Source organism: Doryrhamphus excisus, linkage group LG13 (genome assembly GCF_037039965.1).
Source record: "Doryrhamphus excisus strain RoL-2023G ecotype Guam linkage group LG13, RoL_Dexc_Guam_v1.1, whole genome shotgun sequence".
In the NCBI taxonomy this organism is placed as follows: domain Eukaryota; kingdom Metazoa; phylum Chordata; class Actinopteri; order Syngnathiformes; family Syngnathidae; genus Doryrhamphus; species Doryrhamphus excisus.
This window is the reverse complement of record NC_136369.1, coordinates 20,733,836-20,756,262: the sequence shown is the minus strand read 5'-3', so window position 1 is coordinate 20,756,262 and position 22,427 is coordinate 20,733,836. Positions and strand designations below refer to the sequence as shown.

The following is a 22,427-nucleotide window of genomic DNA, read 5'->3' as shown; positions in this document are numbered from 1 at the left end:
TTATTAAGAAGATACGTGAGCTTGTCTTGTATACAAATGGGATGAAGATTCAGAGTCAGGAGGCTCCAAATGATGGATCAGGCTTTGGTCCTCCTCATGTACCAATCCCGTGAAGGTTCTCTTCTGTCATTTAAGTCCAAATAATTGTATGAATGACCTTGTGACTCCCGAGCTTTCAGCTTGATTAGAGCGTCCTGCACTTTGACCTGACAGAACTAAAGCAGGTCCTCTTGAGGAGGAACAGAGGAGATCCATCATAAAGGTCATCTTGTCTGAAGCTGACTGTGGTCCTCACTGTGGGCCTGCTGGAGGCGCTGTTGGAAAGTTGTGAGTCGGTGTACCAGAATGGTCCTGAATAAATACAGTCCTTACTCTGACAGGAAGTGTTCTGAAAGGGGGGGGTCGCAGTGAGGACTAGCATATAATACAAAATGTCAGCCATTGAAGTGTTAGTACATTGTGACTGTGCCAGTGGCCTCTTTTTTCCCCTGCTGTGACCAAGAGAAAGCTAGCGCCTCTTTTCTTCTCCCACTCATGACTCCCAGCAGCTAGCAGCACTCGCTAAAACAGGGGTGTCCACAGTGCGGGCTTGGGGCCGTGAAGTATCTACAGAATTATTGAGCTGACATGAGGAACTAGGATGTCATACTGCTAAATATGGCGACATTAAAATCAAGCGCTTCTTTTCTGTGATGTGCTGTAAACTTACCCTGAATTCACTCGTAAACAAACATGGCGTCCATTGTGTGGGACTGTTTCAGAGAATTCCGCAACAGGGGGAAAAAAAGCAGAGCTCAAACCTTATCAGCCACCTGAAATGCCAACATCGCAACATGCTAGGGTGCCCGGGGCTTGTTCCTCTCACTGCGGTTGTTTGAAAAGTGCATAAAATGTCAAATGGAACTTTGTTTGAGTTCTTACCGCTACATGGGCACAGAGTACAGGTTTTTGTTGGAAAAAACAAACCACTGTGCATCCTTAAAATGGCCCTAAAGGCGTTGTTACACTAAAGTCATGACATCAAACCCCTCTGACATGGTCTTCATCCAGTTATTGTTCTTCGGCGGGGGCTGAGCACGTGACTTTTCTGTCAGAAAACACTAGGGGGAGTGTCTTCCCACAGCTCCTGTTGACTAGCGATGTAGCTTCCTGTGTAGTAGCAGTAAAAAAGGCGAGTAAAGTGACTGGAACTGGAATGAATGGACATGAAACATCACTAAGTTTATATTAACTGTTTATATTTGATATATAATATCTGCTCTTCCAATATTTAGACACCACTAGAGTTCCGTGATTTATTTAGCATTGCATTGCATTCCATGCCAGCTTCCAAAGTTGCCTTGCAAAGCATGATGGGAGCGGCTAAGAGGAGGGGGCTGAGCCACAGAATGACTGACAGCTGGGGGTGGGCGGAGCTTCCCATGTGAGCATACAGGAGATTTACAGCAGAGTCAGACATGACGGGACACACACATGACAAGACATGCTGTTGTTCAATCGGAAATACACAATTCCTGACCGGACAATGTGACTTCTTAATGGAATATACAATTCCTGACTGGAATACTGGACTCCTTGGTGGAATACATAACTGATAAGTGGAATACACAACAAGCGAGGACATGCTACTTACACCATGGTAGGGGCTCTCTCTCTTTCACACACACACACACACACACACACACACACACACACACACACACATCTGTCACTAAGTTGCTGTAGCTTTGAGCACATGTAGAGCAGTTGTGTGTGTGTGTGTGTGTGTGTGTGTGTGTGTGTTTGCTGTGACCATTTGCCGTGTTGGGGGAGGTGCAGGTTTTCCACCAAGGTGTAGTCCTCCCACATTTGTCTGGAAGAGTGTGGAGATCAATGTATGGTTCATCTTGCTGTAGATCCGTCCATGTTGACATTCCATAAAATGTGACATTCCTCCATGTGAGATGTTTACGCTTTGGTTGTTGGGATCTTCTGGTGATCTTAACTCTAAGTCTTGAAACTGGTCGTCATGCTGCAGTGCTCCCAGTTGCTCCATCGTCACCTTCCATGTTGGTGTTGTGTGGATGTGCACACCAGAAGCGATGCTGCTAATTGGCATCGTTATCAGTTGGTGGGCGGAGCCGTATGCTAGAAGGTTCATGAACATGTAGAACATCAATGCAGGATTTCCATGTTCCACAAACAGGAGAACCTTCCATGAAGTTCCGCTGTGTTGGTGAGCAGTCATGAGTAGATGATGAGATGTTCTGCGGCTTCACGGGGAGGTTTGGACTTTTCTAGCCTTCTCGCTAAACGTCACATGATGTGTTGAGAATTATTGATGATACGACAACCTCCTGGCTGCACGGCGGTCGAGTGGTTAGCACGCAGATCTCACAGCTAGGAGACCCGAGTTCAACCCCATCCTCGGCCATCTCTGTGTGGAGTTTGCATGGGTTTCCTTCCAAAAACATGCTAGGTTAATTGGTGACTCCAAATGGTTGTTTGACTCTATGTGCCCTGTGATTGGCTGGCCTCCAGTCCAGGGTGGGATAGGCTCCGGCACCCCCGCGTAGAAAATGAATGAATGAATGACTTTGGTTTGACAAATGAACCTGCACGGGTGGCGTAGCTCGGCAGGGTCACGTTCTTGTCCCAACATGTTGACGTTTTGTCTTCACAAGCGTTTGGCCACCATGCGCCCCAACCTGCTTCGCAGGGCGCCAACATGTTCAAGTCTCACACTCTTGGAACTCTTTTCCAGCTGTTACTTTGGACCTTCCGTATTCCAGACGCAGTCCTCCGTTTTTATAGTCCCACATTATAGGTAAGGGCATCGCTGGTGAGAGCTGGGGGGGCGTTCAAACACCTGAGCGGGACCAGAAGGAAAGTCCACTTAAAGGAGCAGAGACATCTGTCTCACGTTTAACACTCTGTGGGGGCTCAAAGGTCAGGGGACAGAACCCGTAGAGCTTTTCACCGTCCCTCAAGACCAGGACTCGTTCAAGACAGGACCCTGTCCATGATCCTGAAAGCTGACACCGCCCCTCCCCCGGTCCGTCTGGGAAAGCACTCACACCTGAAGGGCCCCCCCGGGGGTCCTAAAGTGATTCATGTATTGATGTTGACATTTTGGCTCAAGGAGGATGTAGAAATATGACCACAGTGGCGTGACCTTCTGATTCGGTTGTTGTTGTCCTCCTTTGGACCTTAGGAACCCACCCCGGGATGGATGTGGTGCTGCCTTCAAAAGAAGGTCCCCGGGGGGGCGGAGGCCTTCCTTTTCCACAATGCACAGCTGAGCTCCGCCAATCGTCTCTGTCGGTTCCCTGAAGTCACATGACATGTTGAGGGTAACGGGCCCGAGTTGTATGATTTCCCACCGTTTTTGAACGTGACGTGTGCCGTGACTGACGCCGTGTTGGCGTTGTGTGGCGTTGTGTGGCGAGAGGACAGTCGGGTTTGCTGATGTTGTTTTGGGATGGTTCAGCCCACAGTAGCCTGTTTTGTTTTCCTAACAAAGAGGTTGCTGATGGAGCCCCTCCTCGTTTCCATCCTTATCCTTAATGAGGGTTGTGGCACGTTCATGGATTACTCCGTAATTATTGTCATCACGTTAATTAACTAACATATTCCAGTCTCTTGTTTTAATGCATTTTTTCCGACTTGGAGGAATATCATTTGGTGTCGTTCAGTTCCCGGAAAGGGAGCCCATAAGTGTGAGAAAGAATTATTTGCTTTGACTTAAAACAACCGCCAATAAACGACAAAGCTAGGCTGTTGTAAATGACAATGCTATGAACCAGGGGTGGGCAAACTACGGCCCGGGGGCCACATGTGGCCCACCAAGTGTTTGAACCCGGCCCACCAGTTGCTTTCTAAGTATACAAACAGCTGGCCAGCAACTCCTACGGCGGTTTGTACAGATAAAATATACACTCATGTCTTATCGGGTTTTTAAATAGTATTTCAAATCAAAACATTGAATCATTGAGAAGCACTGACTTATGGTGTAAAGTGTGCACCCTTAGCCTGGGACCGTTGGTGGTCCTCACCCCGCTGCTGACTGGCTCCCAAAGGTGGAACTTTGTGCATGAAGAAGTTCCATGGAGTCACTTTGTGTCTATCACCAATCACCAGCAGGTCCATACGGGCATGTACTGGTATGACCTCCTGGAGACGCTTGAGTATCTGGTTATGAGTGTAAACAGCAAGAACAGGTCTGGTGGATCGCGAGAGGACACATTTGAGACTGTCACATGACTCCAGTGACATGAACGTGTTCCTGCGTGCCCTCGTCTTCATCTTCAGCTTCATCTCGGTGTTGTTGCGACATGTTAGCTTGTGTTGGACTGCAACATTCTCAAAAAGATCTCACGGCGTCTCATCACTATGACGATGAGCGCCACTCACCAGCTGGCTGCTTCTGTCACTGTTTTGGGTGGGGTTAAAGGTCATTTATCCTGGAATGACCGCTGGCTGAGAAGGTGGCAACCTCAACCGTAGCTGACCATGGTGTGTGCTTCGTCACAGCTAGAGAACAGGTTATTTCATGAGTGGCTGAATCACGTTGCTCCGCCGCCGCCACCGCCGCCGACTATTCATCCAAAACCAGCAGAACCAGAACAACAGCCCGGTGGGATCAGTTTGTGTGACAAAGTATGACGACACAAGCCTTGGCTCTTAACACCGCTGTCATTGTCCGTCACGTGACCATGGTTAGTAATCATTGACCTTCACGCTCCACACGTTCCAACTTTCTATTGATCTGGAGTCATTTCCTGGCGGCTGTCCGGATGCGTCATTGCCGGACTTGCTTTAGCTTGCAGGCTTCTCATCTCACAAAGCGGGGGCCGACTCCTTGTCCGTCTCAAACTCCTCACGCTGCTTCATAGATGTCAAGGGCTTCTTTGAGGACTAAGTAGGTTACGGTGGAACCAGTCCACAATCCTCAGACTGGCTGAGTGACAGACGCGGTTGATACCATTCTGATGCCTGAACTCTGTTTGCTTTAACATTACGGTTAATTCCAGACTATTGAGAAAACTGGAATATCAGCCAGGCCCACTAAATTTAAAGAGGAAAAAAATATTTGCACATGTTTAAGCCACACCTGTTCATAAGCCGCAGGTGTACATCTGGTAGAAGTTTACTAAACAGGGAATGTATTTTAATTAGCTGTGTGGAGCACACCTTGGTGTGTTCTTTGGGTCATCCATCTACATATTGACATGTTGGCACGCCAATCTCTGTTTACACTGGAGTCACACTGGCTGTTATCTGATCCATATCTGATGTTAAACACTTACATGCTGAAACACTTCGTTGCTAGGACTACGTTATGCTAGCCATAGCATTTCAGTATGTGGAATCAAACTATGGAATGGATTGAGTAAGGAAATCAAACAATGCACAACGATGAGCCAATTCAAGAAACAATACAAGCAGTTGATGTTTGCTAAATCCAAGGATGAAGAGTCTTGAACCAGTCATGATGTGCTATATATATCACTATATTGACACGCACTATGGTACCCATTATGGCATTGGATGATCATATCACCCAGTACTTCACTACGGGCCAAAAATTTATTTTATTTTATTTTATTTTATTCAAACTATATTAGGAAAGCAGGAAGTGAACAAATGTAAGAGTTAGTGATTGTAAAAGTACCAGATGGAGGGGTAGGATTTAATAAGCTTTGCTTCTTCCTACTCCTTTTGGACATGTGGAACTGGGAACTGATTATGGGATGCACTCAATTGGAATCTGATGCATGTTCTAATGAAATTAAACCATTACCATTACCATAATTCGCATTTGGAAAAGACCTGATTACGATCTGAAGATGTCTGACTCAGCATGTGCTGCATGACTGACAAAAAAATCTGAATTGCGACGCTCAATCTAGCTCCAGCACTATCAATAAGATAGATAGCCTTCTGTGCGTGTGGTTGGAGGTCAGCGTGTGTTCTCAGGTCAGCAATAACCTGCACTAACTTCCATTTTGCAGCTGCTGCCTTGTACATTTTTATCAAGGATGAGTTGACTCCTAATTAGTGACTCTTAAAAAAAACCTGCTGCACAACACACAGACACTGAGCTCATTATAAAAGTGTGTCATGTCATGTCGAGGCGGGGGGTGTGGGGGTCAGGCTGATATTTTTAACTGGTCTCCACTGGCTCTCCACCAGTAGATCCAATTACATCCACGCCCCCTTGTCTCCATGGCTACGGGTACTCCTGGTGGTCTGCTGGAGCTCTCAGAGTCCTAAGAGGTGTTGGACAACCTAAACGGGAGAAGTGATGTCACGGCAGGCGGCAGATTGTGATGTCGTGTTGCATTCAATGACATTCAATGACAAGGATCAGGAACGGGCGGGTCATGTGACATTTGATTGATGTCCACGTGAATATAAGCACCGCCCCTGTGAGGGTCTCACTTGGCTCATGAACCAGCAGCGAGTCACACTGTTTACACTGTCAGAAAGGTCAAAGGTCATGTCTGAGTCCCGTCCTTCCTCCTTTGCCCTCATAGGACTCCCGATCTTTGGACCACTGCATCCAGGCTGCTCTGGCCTCCCTCTTCCCGCCCTTCCAGGCCACGTCCCCCACTGTCCTCTGTCAGGTGCTGAGTGCGGTGGAGAGCTATTACCGTGGCGACGGTTTCCGCTACCTGATCCACTTCCTGCTCCCTGCCAAGCACTTCCTGCAAAGGCTTCAGCAAGACGCCTGCGTGAGTAATGTACACGCACACACACACACACACACACACACGCACACACACACACACACACAACGTAGAAATATGAAGACTAATCATCACATGGATGCAACATGATAGTCATGTGACATGCACGTACGGTGGTTTCATGTTTCACGATGCTCATCTGTCTCTCCCCCAGGCTCAGTTCGGGGGCTTGTTGTTTCGTCACGAGGGCTGGCCCCTCTGCCTCCATGACAAGATCGTGGTTCAGCTCAGTCCTCTGGACCGGCACCTCCTGCGGCCGGAAGACTTCTACTTGCTGCTAGTTCCTCCTGCTGCGCTCCCGTCTCCTCCGGCACACGCCGCCTCCTCCTGCCCCCGCCTGCTGGCGTGCAGCGTGTCGGACGGCGGCCATCATGTGGAGCGACAGGAAGTGCCGGCGCTAGGCCCGCGGTCCGTCTTCAGCATGGCCTGGCTGGACTCTGTCAACATGGACAGGGCGCAGCGAGGGATGTCCAGGCTGGAGCGCTGCCTGCTGTCGGCGCAGGGAGACGTCTTCAGGGTCCCCTGGGAGGACGTGGTCCATCCACAGTTCATCCACAGGCCCCGCACCACCCCCACCCAGGCTGGCGAGGAGTTGAGCAACCAGTCACATGACCTCCCAGGACATGGAGCCAAGCTACAAACGGACCAATCAGCAGTCTTCAGTGAGGGGGAGGAGTCCGAGGGCGAGTACGTGGAGCTGACAGAACTGGCGCTGCCTCGCTTCTCCCCACAGAAAGGTTCCTTGACCCAGTCCATCAGCCTGCAGCACCGAGCCAGACGCAGCACACGCACACGCACGGCCGACACACACACACACGCCACCGGTGATCACACACACACGGCCGACACAAACACACACGCGACCACAAGTCATCCCACACACACACATGCAACCAGTGATCACACACACACGGCTGACACAGTCAAACACACCGCTGCAAGCGATCACACACACACTTCCTCCTTGCTGTGTGTTCAGGTCTGCAGTGGCGCCACCACACTCCCCCCCGCCCCCCCCTCTAGCTGTCCGTCACAGCATCCCACACTGGGTAGCCATCCATACACTCCATCAGGGAAGGGTGTCGAGGGCAGAGAGGTGGGGGGCGTTAAGGCAGCAGCGGTAGTCGATGTTGGTGAAGAAGAGAGAGAAGAAAGTTTTGTGGCTGCTGAGGAGGAAGAGAAGGAAGTCCCAGAAAGAGAGGAGGAACAGGAGAGCGGTGAAGTTGACGGAGAAGGAGCAGTGGAGGTGAAGATAGAAGAGGAGGTGGAGCCTGTGGTCGTACGACAGAATCAAGCAAGTAGACACGATGGAGAGGGAAACCAGGAGGTCAGAGGAGGAGAAGAACAAGAGGAGGCGCAGCGAGCGAGTGGACCAATGTTCTCAACTGAAGAAGCTCCTTTGCGCTCTGACAAGCATGATGAACATGAGATTGGACAACTCGTACGTGCTGACGACTCTTATTCTGAAGAGATTAGAGAACCTGTGCACCTTGTGGACTTTTATTCTGAAGAGATTACAGAACCTGTGCACCTTGTGGACTCTTATTCTGAAGAGATTACAGAACCTGTGCACCTTCTGGACTCTTATTCTGAAAGGATTACAGAACCTGTGCATCTTGTGGACTCTTATTCTGAAGAGATTACAGAACCTGTGCATCTTGTGGACTCTTATTCTGAAGAGACTACAGAGCGAATATACACTGAGACCTCATGTTCTGAAAAGCTTCCTGAACCCACGCACACTGAAAACTCTTATTCTGAAAGGTTGATAGAGCACTCTTATTGTGAAAAGCCCACCAAACAAAAACTTATGGGGGACTCTTATTCTGAAGAGCTTCCAGCAAAGACCCACAATGAGGACTCTGAATGCTGTGCTGAACACACAAATGCTGTGGGCTCTTATTCTGAAAACATTTCTTCAACCAACACAGAACCCAAACATGCTGAAGACTCTTATTCTGAAAATCCTATTGTGATCAGACAGCCTGAGCGCTCTAGTGGCGAAGACCTCGCAGAACATGCACGTCGTGGGAACTCTTATTTGGAAGATGCGTTGACGTTAGAGTCAGTGGTGGTTACCATGACAACAGGAGCATCTCCACCACCTGAGGAACCTCCCCAAGATAGAGAAGAGCCGGAGAAGGTGGAGGGAAAGTGGCACCAAGTTGATGGTACCCATCTCCATCTGTATCTGTAACGTCATCTGGTGTGAGTGAAGACTTACATGAGATTGTGTTTTCTCACAGAAGGCCTTCTGTCTACTGATCCCAGTCCAGCAGAACCACAAGAACCATCAGCGGCCCAGTCACCTGGCCCTGTAGCCCCCATTCAAGTCACCCAGACCCCAGAGTCCTCCCAGTCCTTTCAGCCTCCCCGCTTGTCCGGGTCCTCCAGCCGGGTTGGCTTCTCCCGGTCTTCCCTGTCTTGCAGATCCTTCCGGTCTGGTTTCAGCAGGCTGCTGTTGAAGTCTGGACTTGTCTGTCTGCCCGGTAAGAGCACCCGTCCCCCCCCCTTTACCTTGGGGCTCGTGTCCAGGTCCACATGTGTGGCCTTCACATTGGTCAGCAGAAGATGCTGGGTATGTTCATAATGCTGACGACTGCCCCCCCTTGTGGTAAAGAGCGTAGACGACTGCCCCCCCTTGTGGTAAAGAGTGTAGACGACTGCCCCCCCCTTGTGGTAAAGAGCGTAGACGACTGCCCCCCCTTGTGGTAAAGAGCGTAGACGACTGCCCCCCCTTGTGGTAAAGAGCGTAGACGACTGCCCCCCCCTTGTGGTAAAGAGCGTAGACGACTGCCCCCCCCTTGTGGTAAAGAGTGTAGATGACTGCCCCCCCCTTGTGGTAAAGAGTGTAGACGACTGCCCCCCCCTTGTGGTAAAGAGTGTAGACGACTGCCCCCCCCTTGTGGTAAAGAGTGTAGACGACTGCCCCCCCTTGTGGTAAAGAGTGTAGACGACTGCCCCCCCCTTGTGGTAAAGAGTGTAGACGACTGCCCCCCCTTGTGGTAAAGCGTGTAGACGACTGCCCCCCCTTGTGGTAAAGCGTGTAGACGACTGCCCCCCCCTTGTGGTAAAGAGTGTAGACGACTGCCCCCCCTTGTGGTAAAGCGTGTAGACGACTGCCCCCCCTTGTGGTAAAGAGTGTAGACGACTGCCCCCCCTTGTGGTAAAGAGTGTAGACGACTGCCCCCCCTTGTGGTAAAGCGTGTAGACGACTGCCCCCCCTTGTGGTAAAGAGTGTAGACGACTGCCCCCCCTTGTGGTAAAGAGTGTAGACGACTGCCCCCCCTTGTGGTAAAGCGTGTAGACGACTGCCCCCCCTTGTGGTAAAGAGTGTAGACGACTGCCCCCCCTTGTGGTAAAGCGTGTAGATGACTGCCCCCCCTTGTGGTAAAGCGTGTAGACGACTGCCCCCCCCTTGTGGTAAAGAGTGTAGACGACTGCCCCCCCTTGTGGTAAAGCGTGTAGACGACTGCCCCCCCTTGTGGTAAAGCGTGTAGACGACTGCCCCCCCTTGTGGTAAAGCGTGTAGACGACTGCCCCCCCTTGTGGTAAAGCGTGTAGACGACTGCCCCCCCTTGTGGTAAAGAGTGTAGACGACTGCCCCCCCTTGTGGTAAAGAGTGTAGACGACTGCCCCCCCTTGTGGTAAAGCGTGTAGACGACTGCCCCCCCTTGTGGTAAAGAGTGTAGACGACTGCCCCCCCTTGTGGTAAAGAGTGTAGACGACTGCCCCCCCTTGTGGTAAAGCGTGTAGACGACTGCCCCCCCTTGTGGTAAAGAGTGTAGACGACTGCCCCCCCTTGTGGTAAAGCGTGTAGACGACTGCCCCCCCCTTGTGGTAAAGAGTGTAGACGACTGCCCCCCCTTGTGGTAAAGCGTGTAGACGACTGCCCCCCCTTGTGGTAAAGCGTGTAGACGACTGCCCCCCCTTGTGGTAAAGAGTGTAGACGACTGCCCCCCCTTGTGGTAAAGAGTGTAGACGACTGCCCCCCCTTGTGGTAAAGAGTGTAGACGACTGCCCCCCCTTGTGGTAAAGCGTGTAGACGACTGCCCCCCCCTTGTGGTAAAGAGTGTAGACGACTGCCCCCCCTTGTGGTAAAGCGTGTAGACGACTGGCCCCCCTTGTGGTAAAGCGTGTAGACGACTGCCCCCCCTTGTGGTAAAGAGTGTAGACGACTGCCCCCCCTTGTGGTAAAGAGTGTAGACGACTGCCCCCCCCTTGTGGTAAAGAGTGTAGACGACTGCCCCCCCCTTGTGGTAAAGAGTGTAGACGACTGCCCCTCCTTGTGGTAAAGCGTGTAGACGACTGCCCCCCCTTGTGGTAAAGAGTGTAGACGACTGCCCCCCCTTGTGGTAAAGAGTGTAGACGACTGCCCCCCCTTGTGGTAAAGCGTGTAGACGACTGCCCCCCCTTGTGGTAAAGCGTGTAGACGACTGCCCCCCCTTGTGGTAAAGCGTGTAGACGACTGCCCCCCCTTGTGGTAAAGAGTGTAGACGACTGCCCCCCCTTGTGGTAAAGCGTGTAGACGACTGCCCCCCCTTGTGGTAAAGCGTGTAGACGACTGCCCCCCCTTGTGGTAAAGCGTGTAAACACCTCACCAGTTTCCCTGCCACACAGGAAGCAGAGGTCGCAGTGGACGCAGACTACTGACGGTGTGTGCCGGGAACACCTTATGGTCCCACCCGGAATGTGACAGCATGGAGCTTTTCCGCCTTCTGCGCTACTACACTTCCACCCTCAGGTACCGCCTCTTCCTCCCTTCATCACAGTCGTACACGCTGTTGTGTAACGAAGCCGCATCGTGTCCTCCGCCCTCCGACAGCGCCAGCGTGCCAGCTTCGGGTCTGATTGTGCTGGTGGACGCCCGAAAGGCAGCGCCGGTCCCCGCCCTCTTTTGTGCCCTCAGGTCATTGCAGGTAGGACCACACCCGGATCACACACCTGGATTTGTGTGGTAGCTTGTGTGTGTGTGTGTGTGTGTGTGTGTGTGTGTGTGTGTGTAGGAGGACGTCCCAGGCTGCGTCCACAATGTCCTACTGTGGACCAACAAGGACACATCGCTGCATGTGGATAAAGCTGCAGCTCCACAGGTGACATTCCACACCCCTGTTGTGCACGTAGGTGAGGGAGTGCACGTGTTGTGTCATTTATGTGTGTGTGTGTGTGTGTGTGTGTGTGCAGGTTGAGGTGTTTAACTCCCTTAAGTGTCTTCAGAAGCATGTGGACCTCCATCAGCTTCCTGCACAGTTCGGAGGTTCCTTCTTGTTCTGTCACAGCAGCTGGCTGGACTTCAGATCGGTCAGTTCACACACGCACGCACCGTGCACGCTCACGCCGTGCACGCTCACACCGTGCACGCTCACACCTGACTGTGTGGCGTTGTTGTTGTCCATCAGAGAGTGGAGCAGTTGACCAATCAGTGTGAAGGTGTCATCCACCTGCTGCAGAAGAACATCAACATCATGGAGACCACAGCTCTCCCTGCTGCTGCTGAGGTGCATGCGTACGCGCACACACGTGTAGACGCGCACACACGTGTAGACGCGCACACACGTGTAGACGCGCACACACGTGTAGACGCGCACACACGTGTAGACGCGCACACACGTGTAGACGCGCACACACGTGTAGACGCGCACACACGTGTAGACGCGCACACACGTGTAGACGCGCACACACGTGTAGACGCGCACACACGTATGACGTCACACTGATTTCTGTCTTTGTGTCTCCCAGGAGGCGGAGCAGCTGTTGTCCACGAACAAGACCATGATGTGCAGCATCCTCCAAGACAGACAACTGGTCCAGTTGCAGCAGGAGGGCGGAGCCTCGCTGTCACTGCTACGCAGGGACGAGGGCGGCGTGGGCCTGACGGAGGACTACGTGGCGGCCGTGGACGCCGTGTCCTGTTTGTACGAGCGGGTGGACGAGCTGCTCCACCGCCTGGTGACCTTGTCCAACGCCAGGACTCAGGAGCTGAACTTCATTATGGACTTCAGGAGCCTGGAGGAGGGCTTTGCCAAGGTGACCCATAATTAGCTGCTAACTGGATAGCCTGCTGCTCGCCAGTGTTAGCACAGACGCATCAATCAGTTAGGGCCTATTAGCAGAGCAGAGCTAGCCAAACACACAACCCAATAAATGGATCTCCTTCACGTGTTCCTCAGGTGAGGTCGTGGTTGGAGGAAGAGGGCGAGGTACGCCTCAGGGTTCTGAACCAATCAGAGGACTCGCTGGACGCTCTGAACCGGAAACAGCTGGAGTTTAAAGACTTCTACTCCTCCGCATACGTATGTTGCTTCTTCTCCCTCGGTCATGTGACGAAGGAACAAGTGAAGAAGTCCAACACACCCACGTGTGTTTGTGTAGGATCACTGTAAACAAGGCCAGGAGTTACTGAGCCGTCTGGAGCGTTGGGGGAACATCTCGTCTGCTGACCTCCATGTCTACGTGGTCAAAGTCCGTTCCTTCTGGGCCGAGCTTCAGGATTTCTCCCAGCGGGTCAATGCCACTGGCCGCAACATTGAAAAGGCCGCCCGACTGTACCGCTTCCTGGACCAGGTACCCATCTCGCCCAATCTTCTTGGTCACGTGTGTGTACTTGACACCTTGCACACGTTGATGAGTCAAGCGTGTATTTGGAGCATGTCACACTTCCAAGTCTTCCAAGTCTTCCAAGTCTTCCAAGTCTTCCAAGTCTTCCAAGCTGCATGTTTGTTGGCCGTAAGCGTATCCGCTGGTGTTTGTGTCCTAGTTCCGTCATAGTCGGGAGGGTTGCAGCCAATAGTCAGACAGACACGCCCAGCAGGACACACTTGGTGTTTGTTGGGACTCTAACCTTGCGTGCAAGTGACGAGGGAAGTGTGTGTCGTCAAGATGTCGCTCTAGTGCCAAGTTCTCCCTCCCACCTTCTTCTTTTACTCCCCGCACAAAGTCTTTGTTGCCGTGGTGACCCTCCCCCTCCTCCAGGGACCGCCCATCTGCCTTTCACCCTCTGATGGGGGAGGGTTGTTTTCAGGGGGTGGGGGGGTGTCAGTGTGTGTGGTCGAGATGCCACTCTCTACTAGTTCAATCACACAGCAGCACCGCCAGCAAACACTCAAGGTACGACACACTTTCTTCACTTCATTGTGCGCCTGTGTGTGTGTGTGTGTGTGTGTGTGTGTGCGTGTGTTAAAAAGGTGATGCACAACTTTATACGTGGGTGCAAATGTGTGTCTTTGTGAGGACCGGGGACAACTTTACTAGAAAAGATGAAGTGTGCATCTTCTACAGCGCTAAGGTCACATGACTTGCAATGTGTTACATGGAAGCCATTTCTTTACAACTCCTGGCCTGGAATTCTGTCCTTTCACTTCCTTTTTCCACTCACCTCTCAGAGACACCAGCTGGGATACTAAGTGCTAGAAAGATGGGTATTTAGTTTGGCTGTGCCTCCATTTGCTCCCTCTGGAACTAAACACGCAGTAAAACCGCGTGAAAAAGTGAAAGATCCATAAAGACTTGTTGATGATGAAACACAATAGTTTTCACTCCCTTCATTGTGCCCTTGAAGATTCCTAAGATTCCTAATTCCAGGCCGAGTTGTTAACTATGTAGCCTCTCGTCATACAACATGGACACGCCTCACTTGTGTTGAATTTCAGCACTGATGAAAGGTGCTACTTTCAGCTGCTGCCACGCTAACTTGCCCTGGAGTACGTCTATGCTCCTTAGGGGGCGACGCTGAGTCGCTGAGGGGGCGACGCTGAGTCGCTGAGGGGGCAACGCTGAGTCGCTGAGGGGGCGATGCTGAGTCGCTGAGGGGGCGACGCTGAGTCGCTGTGGCGCCTCCTGAGGCTGCTTTCTCAACTTAATTAATAACAAATGATGTCATTCTTTCCACCCAAATGTCTTAAATATCTTTTGTTTAAAGGGACTGTTGGCAACTGATCCACTGAAAAAGACCCCACAACCCACTTTTGGGTTGCCGTCCGCCAGTTGAGCATCACTGCTCTTCACTTCAGTGTGTTGCCGGGTCTTTGCCAAAAAAATGATGTTTATATAATGACCCGATGTCCATGAATGCTACACCACCACTGGGTGCGTGGCATGTTTATGGGCGACTTGGTCAAGCTTGACCAGGATGGGGGGGGGGGGCATATGGAGTGTGGACACCAACACCATGAGATGCCTTTGCACTTCCTGGTTGCTGTGCAGCGTGAATTTCAATGGAGGAGATGCAGGCCCAGTTCTTATAAAATGCTTAAAAGTGCACCAAACATGCTCTCTTCTATTGTGCAGTTGCATCATCACCTGTTGGGGCCTTTGGTGCCTAAACACGTTAAATGGGAGTGTGTGGTCGGGTTGGAAAAAATACATATAAAAGAGTTAATATGGTTTGCGTGGTTATGGTTTCATTCATTTTGTACACAATTGTACCCAATTCCACATGCCCAAAAAGGAGTAGGAAATCACTTGCTAATACATTTGTTCACTTCCTGTATTCAGCATGCGCTAATTCAGCAGTTGTTTGCAAACAGACGGTTTCCACTTCCTGTTGTACTGTGAATGTTATTGAATGTACGTGGATACGTATAAATGTCATACTTTATGCTTCGATACTCACATCATCAATAATCACTTTTAATGAGACATTCGGGGCCCCCTGGGAATCTCGGAACCTGTGTTTGCCTAATGTTAAGTCCGCCCCTGCCATCAGCTGTCAGGACTTGATGTGCATTGTGGCTAACACGGTCGGCTAACACTGATAATGTAATAATAATAATAATAATAATAATAATGTCATCATGTGTTGGCGCAGCTTGCTTTGTCTGTGTGTGTGTGTGTGTGTGTGTGTGTGTGTGTGTGTGTGTGCGTCTTGGCTGAGTGCTCTTCTAACAGATGATTTTGTTGATGTGACTTGATCGCCAGCCGCTCACTTCCCACACACACACACACACACACACACACACACACACACACAGGGGCCCCGTGCTCCCACCCTCAGCCAAAAGGAGGTCAGAGCACGCCCATGCTAACACGCACTTCAAAGGCTCCTCGCCACGGCTGCTCGTCGTCTGACCTTCAACGCTGACCTCTGGGTTTTTAACCCGCGACGTGAAAGCGGTACAAAGACGCCACATTTTTAGTGCTTTGCTGAGATGTGGCACGTCTGTGCAGGCGTACGGCTGGGCGATAAAGGGGCGCCATCGTCTGGCCGGCATCACCGCGGACAAGAGCATGCTGCCGGAACAATGCCAGGCCGTGATTGGCTCCTTGGAGGAATACCAGCGCCAGCATCCACCCATCCCGGAGGCTCGTTTCCAGGAGATGAAGGCATTGGCGGGCGAGCTGCAGGACGAGCGAGGCCTCCGCCAGTGGAGCTTCGCGTGGTCCAAGTGTCAGGAGGCCAGGTCCATGTTTGACAGGAAGATGGCCGACGTGCGAGCGCTTAAAGAGTCAGCCCACCGGCGGCGCTCTGACTCTGTAGACAATGTACGTCCCGTCTCCACGGAGACAGCGACTAGCGAGCCCACCTCATGCCCCTCCTCGGCCCCCGTTAGTCCACAGCAGACTCCACTCCTTCAGCGCTTATTTGGCAGCGAGGCGTCCTTCGGCAGGCTCCGCCTCAACTCCTCCGCTTGCCCCACCCCGTCCTTCTCCTACTCCAGCAGACGTCAGCTGCTCAGGAAGACTCAAAGCTTCGACTGTCCCGCCGCCCCCGAGGGGTCCCGCTACTGCCCCTCCCCACGCACGCTCAGCGAGCCCGCACGCAGAGGAAACACGGGCGTCTTCATACGCGGTTTGGAGGTCAGCAGCACCGAGGCGTCAGACCGCACCCTCTGTCCCAGGACCCCTGCGCCGGGCTGGGGGGCCCGCAACCCTGGGACACCGGGGAGCCTCAGAAACTCTGAAGCCCAACTTGGGGGAAGGTGGGTCAGCGCTGACGCGGTGTTACCATGGTAACACGGCAGCCCGGTCTGACGAGGAAGCGTTTGTCTCTGCAGTAAACTGCGTCACATCGTGGAGGAGATGGTGACCACCGAGCGCGAGTACGTGCGCTCTCTACGTTACATCATCGAGCACTACTTCCCCGAGATGGACCGGGCAGACCTGCCTCAGGACCTGAGGGGAAAACGCTCCGTGGTCTTCGGGAACCTGGAGAAGCTTCTGGACTTCCATAGTCAGTTCTTCCTCAAAGAGCTGGAGGCCTGCTGGAAACACCCACTACGGGTGTCCCAGTGCTTCCTCAGACACGTACGTACTTGTCCTCCAGTCGCCAGGTGGCGCCCTTTGACGTCGTGGTCATCACGCAGCCATCTTCTCATGTTCTTTGTGTTTGTGTGCCTCAGAAGGAACAGTTCAGTCTCTACGCTCTGTACAGTAAAAACAAGCCCAAGTCTGACGCCCTGCTGGCCAACCATGGACTTGTCTTCTTCAAGGTGACGCTTGATGCTTGACTTGCTTGAAATGCTTGACCTTTAACCTTTAACCTCATGTGACCAACATGGCTCCATTTGTTCACCCGCAGAGGAAACAGCTGGAGCTGGGAGACAAGATGGACCTGTCCTCCTACTTGTTGAAGCCCATCCAGCGAATGAGCAAATACGCTCTGCTGCTCACTGACCTCATCAAGGAGGTGGGCGTGGCTCAGGAGGCGGAGCTTCACTCGCTGCAGTCAGCCACCGGCATGGTCAAGTTCCAGCTTCGCCATGGCAACGACCTGCTCGCCATGGACGCTATTTGCAACTGCGATGTGGGTGTGGCTTATATTGTGGCGTGTGGAATGGGCGGAGACCTGATGGTGTGCTGGCGTGTCGGTAGGTCAACCTGAAGGAACAAGGCCAGCTCATCCGCCAGGACGAGTTCACGGTGTGGAGCGGGAGGAGGAAAAGCCTGCGTCGCGTCTTCCTGTTTGAGGAACTGCTCCTCCTGAGCAAGGCCAAGAAGATGGAGGGCGGCCTGGACGTCTTTATCTACAAACAGTCATTCAAGGTACGCACTTCCTGTTCCTGCATACTGTTCCTGTTGGTGCTTTGTCCGTAACGCTCCTTTCGGTACATCAGACGGCAGATTTGGGCCTGACCGAGTCGGCGGGAGACAACGGGCTACGCTTTGAGATCTGGTTCCGCAGGAGGACCACCAAGAACCAGACCTTGATCCTGCAGGCCACGACTGCCAAGGTCAAACACGCCTGGACCGGTGACATCACAAGAATCCTGTGGACGCAGGCCACCAGGAACAAAGGTCTGTTCATTTCAAAATAAAAGCTGATGTTAGTCACTACTGCCACCTTGTGGTGGCTCCTCTACAAGACACTTAATAATAACATGAGCGTGTGTGCAGAGGTGCGTCTGAAGGAGATGGTCTCCATGGGGGTGGGCAACAAACCTTTCCTGGACATCCAGCCCAGCGCCGCCGCCATCAGCGACCGAGCCGTGCATTACATCACCAAGACTCGAGGTACGGGACTGCGACACCTGCCAAGGACCAGTCTCACTTCATCAGTTGTTTGTCCGTGCAGGCGCCAGGACGCGAGCATCGATCGCCGTGTCCGTCTTCGACCACTCCAAGCCTTTCAAGCGTCCAGCAGTGACCTCTGACCCTTCGTCATCCAGCCTGCTGGGCTCCCTCAACCTTCACGTGTTCAGGTACGAGCCACCGGGGGGCGAGCAAGTCATGGCGTCCTCCTTCAGTTGCAGCGTGTCATCTACGCCGGGCGACGCCGCCTTCGTCACACCGTGCATTGAGGAAGACGAGCAGGAGCACGAGACCGCCAGTCAGCCATCCATGAGTACGCACCATCATAATCATCATCATCATCGTCGTCATATTGACCACAGACCATCATAACAGCTGATTTCTGTCTCGCAGCCACGGAAAGTTCCGGCTCGTCCTCTCGTTGTCTCTCAGGGTCCACCGGCTCCGACTCCGGCTGTGTCTCCTCCAACCTCCAGGAGACGCTACAGGAGGAGCAGAGCTCCTCCTCTTGCTCCTCCCACAAACGCATCGTACCTGTGAGTCCGAGTGCATGCACACGCACGTGTTCCTATTCCAATGGCCCAGTGTTCCAACGGTGACTCGTCTTCAGGGGGCGGCGTCCGTCATCGGCCCTGCAACCATGGTTTGACCTGCCCGACTCAATCACTTCTTGTAACAAACTGCAGTTGCCGTGGCAACCACCAGTCAGCTGTCTCCCTCTGGTGGTGAAATATGAACAGATCTGCTTTTCCCACACACATAAGCGAGTCCCTGAACGCACCACTGTTGCCAGACTCTTCTGTGTTGTTGAGGTTCATGTTTGGGAAGCGTCGTGTGTGTGTGTGTGTGTGTGTGTGTGTGAGATGTACATAAGCAGCATCTGCTGGCACTTTTCTTACTTGAATTAAAAAAAAAAGACATCTTTGTTGTTAGAAACTAACAGACTTCTTCCTGTTTGTGTTTTCCGACACACTCAGCCATTGAGGAAGAAAAGCCCTTTTAATGGAGCCACGGCGTGACGACATGGCCAGAGGAAACAATAAATAAGTTCGTTAGTGACCGTTAGAAAACTGCTAAGCTCCTCCTCCTTAGCATCAGTCATGTTTGCTGTGAGCGTCTGAGCTCGGAGAAGCCCTGAGCCCCTCAGAGGGGGCGGGGGGTGGAGTTAGCAGGCACGTTGCCGTTGTCGCCACCGTATCAATCCAGATCCTGAACACGACGACAGATTTCAGCCGTGAACTCTGAACATTTGGAATTTCCTCCCAAGTCCTTGGTCAGCACCTGAGAGAAAGACGAGCGGCAGGACGTTACGTCTTTGGAGGCTAGCATGGATGCTATGCAGATGATGGTCGCTGGGAGTGGAGCGTCCTCACACAGAAGTTCTGACCTTCTTGTCTCTGATGGTGTCGAAGCACGCCGTCTGTATCTTGTGGCCGTGCTCGTGAAGGCCCATGTGACGCAGCATCATGACGGCGCTGAGCAGCAAGGCAGTGGGGTTGGCGAGGTCCAGACCGGCGATGTCGGGGGCCGTGCCATGGACCTGCAGGAACAAGCAAGTTTGTTAAAAAAAAAAAAAAACGAGTCAGAGTCAGACATGCTGGAATGTACTCACAGATTCAAAGATGGCCACGCCATTGGCGCCGATGTTACCGCTGGGTGTGACCCCGAGTCCACCGATGAGGCCGGCACAAAGGTCGCTGAAGCACACAAAAGACAACGTTCACGTGCACCGCCCTCTCCGCAGGTAGGCATCACGCCAAGATGCGGCCTGACCTGAGAATGTCTCCGTACAAGTTGGGCATCACCAGGACGTCAAACTGCGTCGGGTCCTGAACCATCTGAAAGGTCGCGGCGAGACGTCAAGACAGGCCTCCCGAGCCGTTCAGGCAACTGGGTACTCACGTTGAGGCACACGGTGTCCAGGTACATCTCTGTGAACTTCACGTCTTTGTAGTTCTCCGCCACCTCGCGGCATTTCCTCAGGAAGAGCCCGTCGGACATCCGCCTGCTCGCACGCGGCGCCCAAACGGGAAGTTACATCATCATCAACAAACAGGAGACGGGTGACGGGACACAAACAGGAAGTCGCTCACATGATGTTGGCCTTGTGGACGGCGGTGACGCTGTTTCTTTGGTTGTTTCTGGCGTATTCGAAGGCGTACTCGGCGATGCGTCTGCTGGCGTCTTCTGTAATCAGTTTGATGCTCTGAACGACACCGTCCACAATCTGCCAAGACACCAGAACCTTCCCTCAAAAGTCCACCTCCATTGAATCCCGCCCGCATGCATCCATCAATCAATGGCTTGGCAACACAGACCACGTGTTCGATGCCACTGTACTCGCCCTCCGTGTTCTCGCGGATGGTGACCAGGTTGACGTCGGTGTACGGCGTCTTGTAGCCTTCGATGGAGACACACGGCCTGACGTTGGCATAAAGGTCAAAGGTCTTCCTGAGCAGCAGGTTCATGGAAGGGTGACCAGCGGCGATGGGCGTCTTCAGAGGTCCTGCACAAGACGAGGTGTCACTCTCACTGCTTTTAAAAGGCTAAGGAAGGGGAACTCACCTTTCAGTCCAATCTTGCTGCGGTCCATCGACTCTTTGGCATCGGGGGGGATCATCCACCTGCCACCGGGACCTTTGATGGCCGTCACATTCCTCTCCTCCCATTGGATTGGAGCCTGGGCGTCGGGGGTTAAAGGTTACCACCAACCTTGACCTCACCTGAATGCAGTCTTACTTTTGCGGCCTCAAAGATCTTCATTACTGCGCTGGAGATCTCAGGTCCGATGCCATCGCCAGGTATCAGCGTGACCGTGTGCATCTGTGACACACACACACACACACACACAATTATTAATTATTACTTCAGACAATGTGGTAACTGCTGGTTTAGTTAGCACAGCTAGGCTAGCGGTTTCTCTACTGTGTCCAGTGCCTAAGATAAGCTAGCCTAAGCTGAGCTAAATTAAGCTAGGCAGCTACCACAGAAGACACGAGAGACGTCCCCTGAAATACTTACTCCCCTGGAAGAGAAAGACGAAAAAAGGGGGCGCTTTGTGGCACCGACCACCACCTGGGACAACTGTAGGAGACAACATGAAGGTCACAACACCGGTTGACATGATAGCCACATGCTAACTGACTCTGATTTTTAATGTGTACTGTCCCTTTAAGAATACACAACAGCAATAAGGCATGAGTGCCAATTATAGGATCATGTATTGAGTAGGAAATGCATTAAAATATAAACATTTCATGTTTACGTAACACATTTGCAAATTATGTTTGGCATCTATTATATATATATATACATATATCAATACAATTGCCAATGAAGACGTTTACAACCACAAAAATACATTAATTGTACAACATTGTTACGCCAGTCTACGACTGTGATTGGAGTTAATCTTTAAACATAATAAAGCCGAATTAAACTGTAGAGATTGCGTTACAAGTCAAACTATTTTTGACTTTGAGTTTTTTGTGCGGTGTCCCCTCTACGGAGCTTTAATGACACCCGCTAAACGTGACACTTTTATCAGTCCTAACATCATCGATTGTCAGCCCCAAGGGATTGGGAGCTTAAAGAGGATTTACAGCCAAGAGGAGACATTCGTGGGAAACAAAGCCAAGACGGAGGGCTAGCAGTTAGCTACGTTAGCAAGAGTAGCTGAAGGACACACACTTTCATGCAAACTGTACACACACACCCCGGAAGCTAAGCGGCTAACATGCTAACGCTGCTCGCCTTTAAAAGAATAAGAACACAACAGCGGAGCTCGGTCAAACTTCGTCTCCCCTCGCAGACACAGCCGTACTAATTACCAGTCTTCGTCCCCAACGGCGAATGTTTCCTGCCATCTTTTTCTTACCATTGACCTCCACGCGTTACCGGCCATTCTGGAAAGGTGCCGAGGCAAAGATTGTGTCAAAGAACACGAAGATGCTCCACTCGGTTGCCCAGACGGCTGACAAAACCACAAGGCGGACTTTCGGAACAGTAGTACTGGGTCTGGAACAGGAAGATTGGGTATAATCAACGAGCGTATCGAATCTGGACCAGAAAGACCGAGTCTGGACCGGCAAGACAAGTCTTATGCCTGCTGCCTCAGAAGACTGGAGAGCATCTTCACTTTCATTAGTCTTCGTGTAGGACCGACATCGCCACCTGTTGTTTGGGCGTGTGTGCGTTTGTCAATGTCCTGTTCTAAAATGTTTTTAGTTG

At 52.0% G+C, this 22,427-nt stretch overlaps 2 protein-coding genes across 4 annotated transcripts; one reads left to right on the top strand and one right to left on the bottom strand.

The window, feature by feature from the left end:
- The first annotated feature begins 1,415 nt into the window (after positions 1 to 1,415).
- Positions 1,416 to 19,540, top strand: plekhg4 (pleckstrin homology domain containing, family G (with RhoGef domain) member 4). Its single transcript, XM_058088378.2, has 22 exons — positions 1,416 to 1,639; positions 6,519 to 6,716; positions 6,886 to 8,902; positions 8,978 to 9,220; positions 11,352 to 11,475; positions 11,557 to 11,650; positions 11,738 to 11,824; positions 11,916 to 12,032; positions 12,131 to 12,229; positions 12,471 to 12,758; positions 12,902 to 13,024; positions 13,104 to 13,295; positions 15,897 to 16,648; positions 16,724 to 16,973; positions 17,069 to 17,158; positions 17,248 to 17,472; positions 17,541 to 17,711; positions 17,783 to 17,963; positions 18,063 to 18,179; positions 18,241 to 18,510; positions 18,591 to 18,733; positions 18,808 to 19,540. The coding sequence occupies exons 1-22, from the start codon at positions 1,637 to 1,639 to the stop codon at positions 18,844 to 18,846; spliced, it is 5,823 nt and encodes a 1,940-aa protein (XP_057944361.2). The 5' UTR covers positions 1,416 to 1,636; the 3' UTR covers positions 18,847 to 19,540.
- On the bottom strand, positions 19,183 to 22,351 carry LOC131139115 (isocitrate dehydrogenase [NAD] subunit alpha, mitochondrial). Of its 3 annotated transcripts, none has more exons than XM_058088410.2 (11): positions 22,075 to 22,351; positions 21,219 to 21,281; positions 20,937 to 21,020; positions 20,763 to 20,877; positions 20,516 to 20,703; positions 20,291 to 20,424; positions 20,100 to 20,202; positions 19,971 to 20,035; positions 19,810 to 19,894; positions 19,585 to 19,737; positions 19,183 to 19,478 (listed from the first exon to the last, which is right to left on the bottom strand). In XM_058088410.2, the coding sequence occupies exons 1-11, from the start codon at positions 22,099 to 22,101 to the stop codon at positions 19,395 to 19,397; spliced, it is 1,101 nt and encodes a 366-aa protein (XP_057944393.2). In that variant the 5' UTR covers positions 22,102 to 22,351; the 3' UTR covers positions 19,183 to 19,394. The 3 variants fall into 3 exon arrangements, with proteins under 3 accessions (XP_057944393.2, XP_057944392.2, XP_057944394.2); XM_058088409.2 differs by having other exon boundaries at positions 22,028 to 22,101; XM_058088411.2 differs by having other exon boundaries at positions 21,951 to 22,081.
- Positions 22,352 to 22,427: the final 76 nt, after the last annotated feature.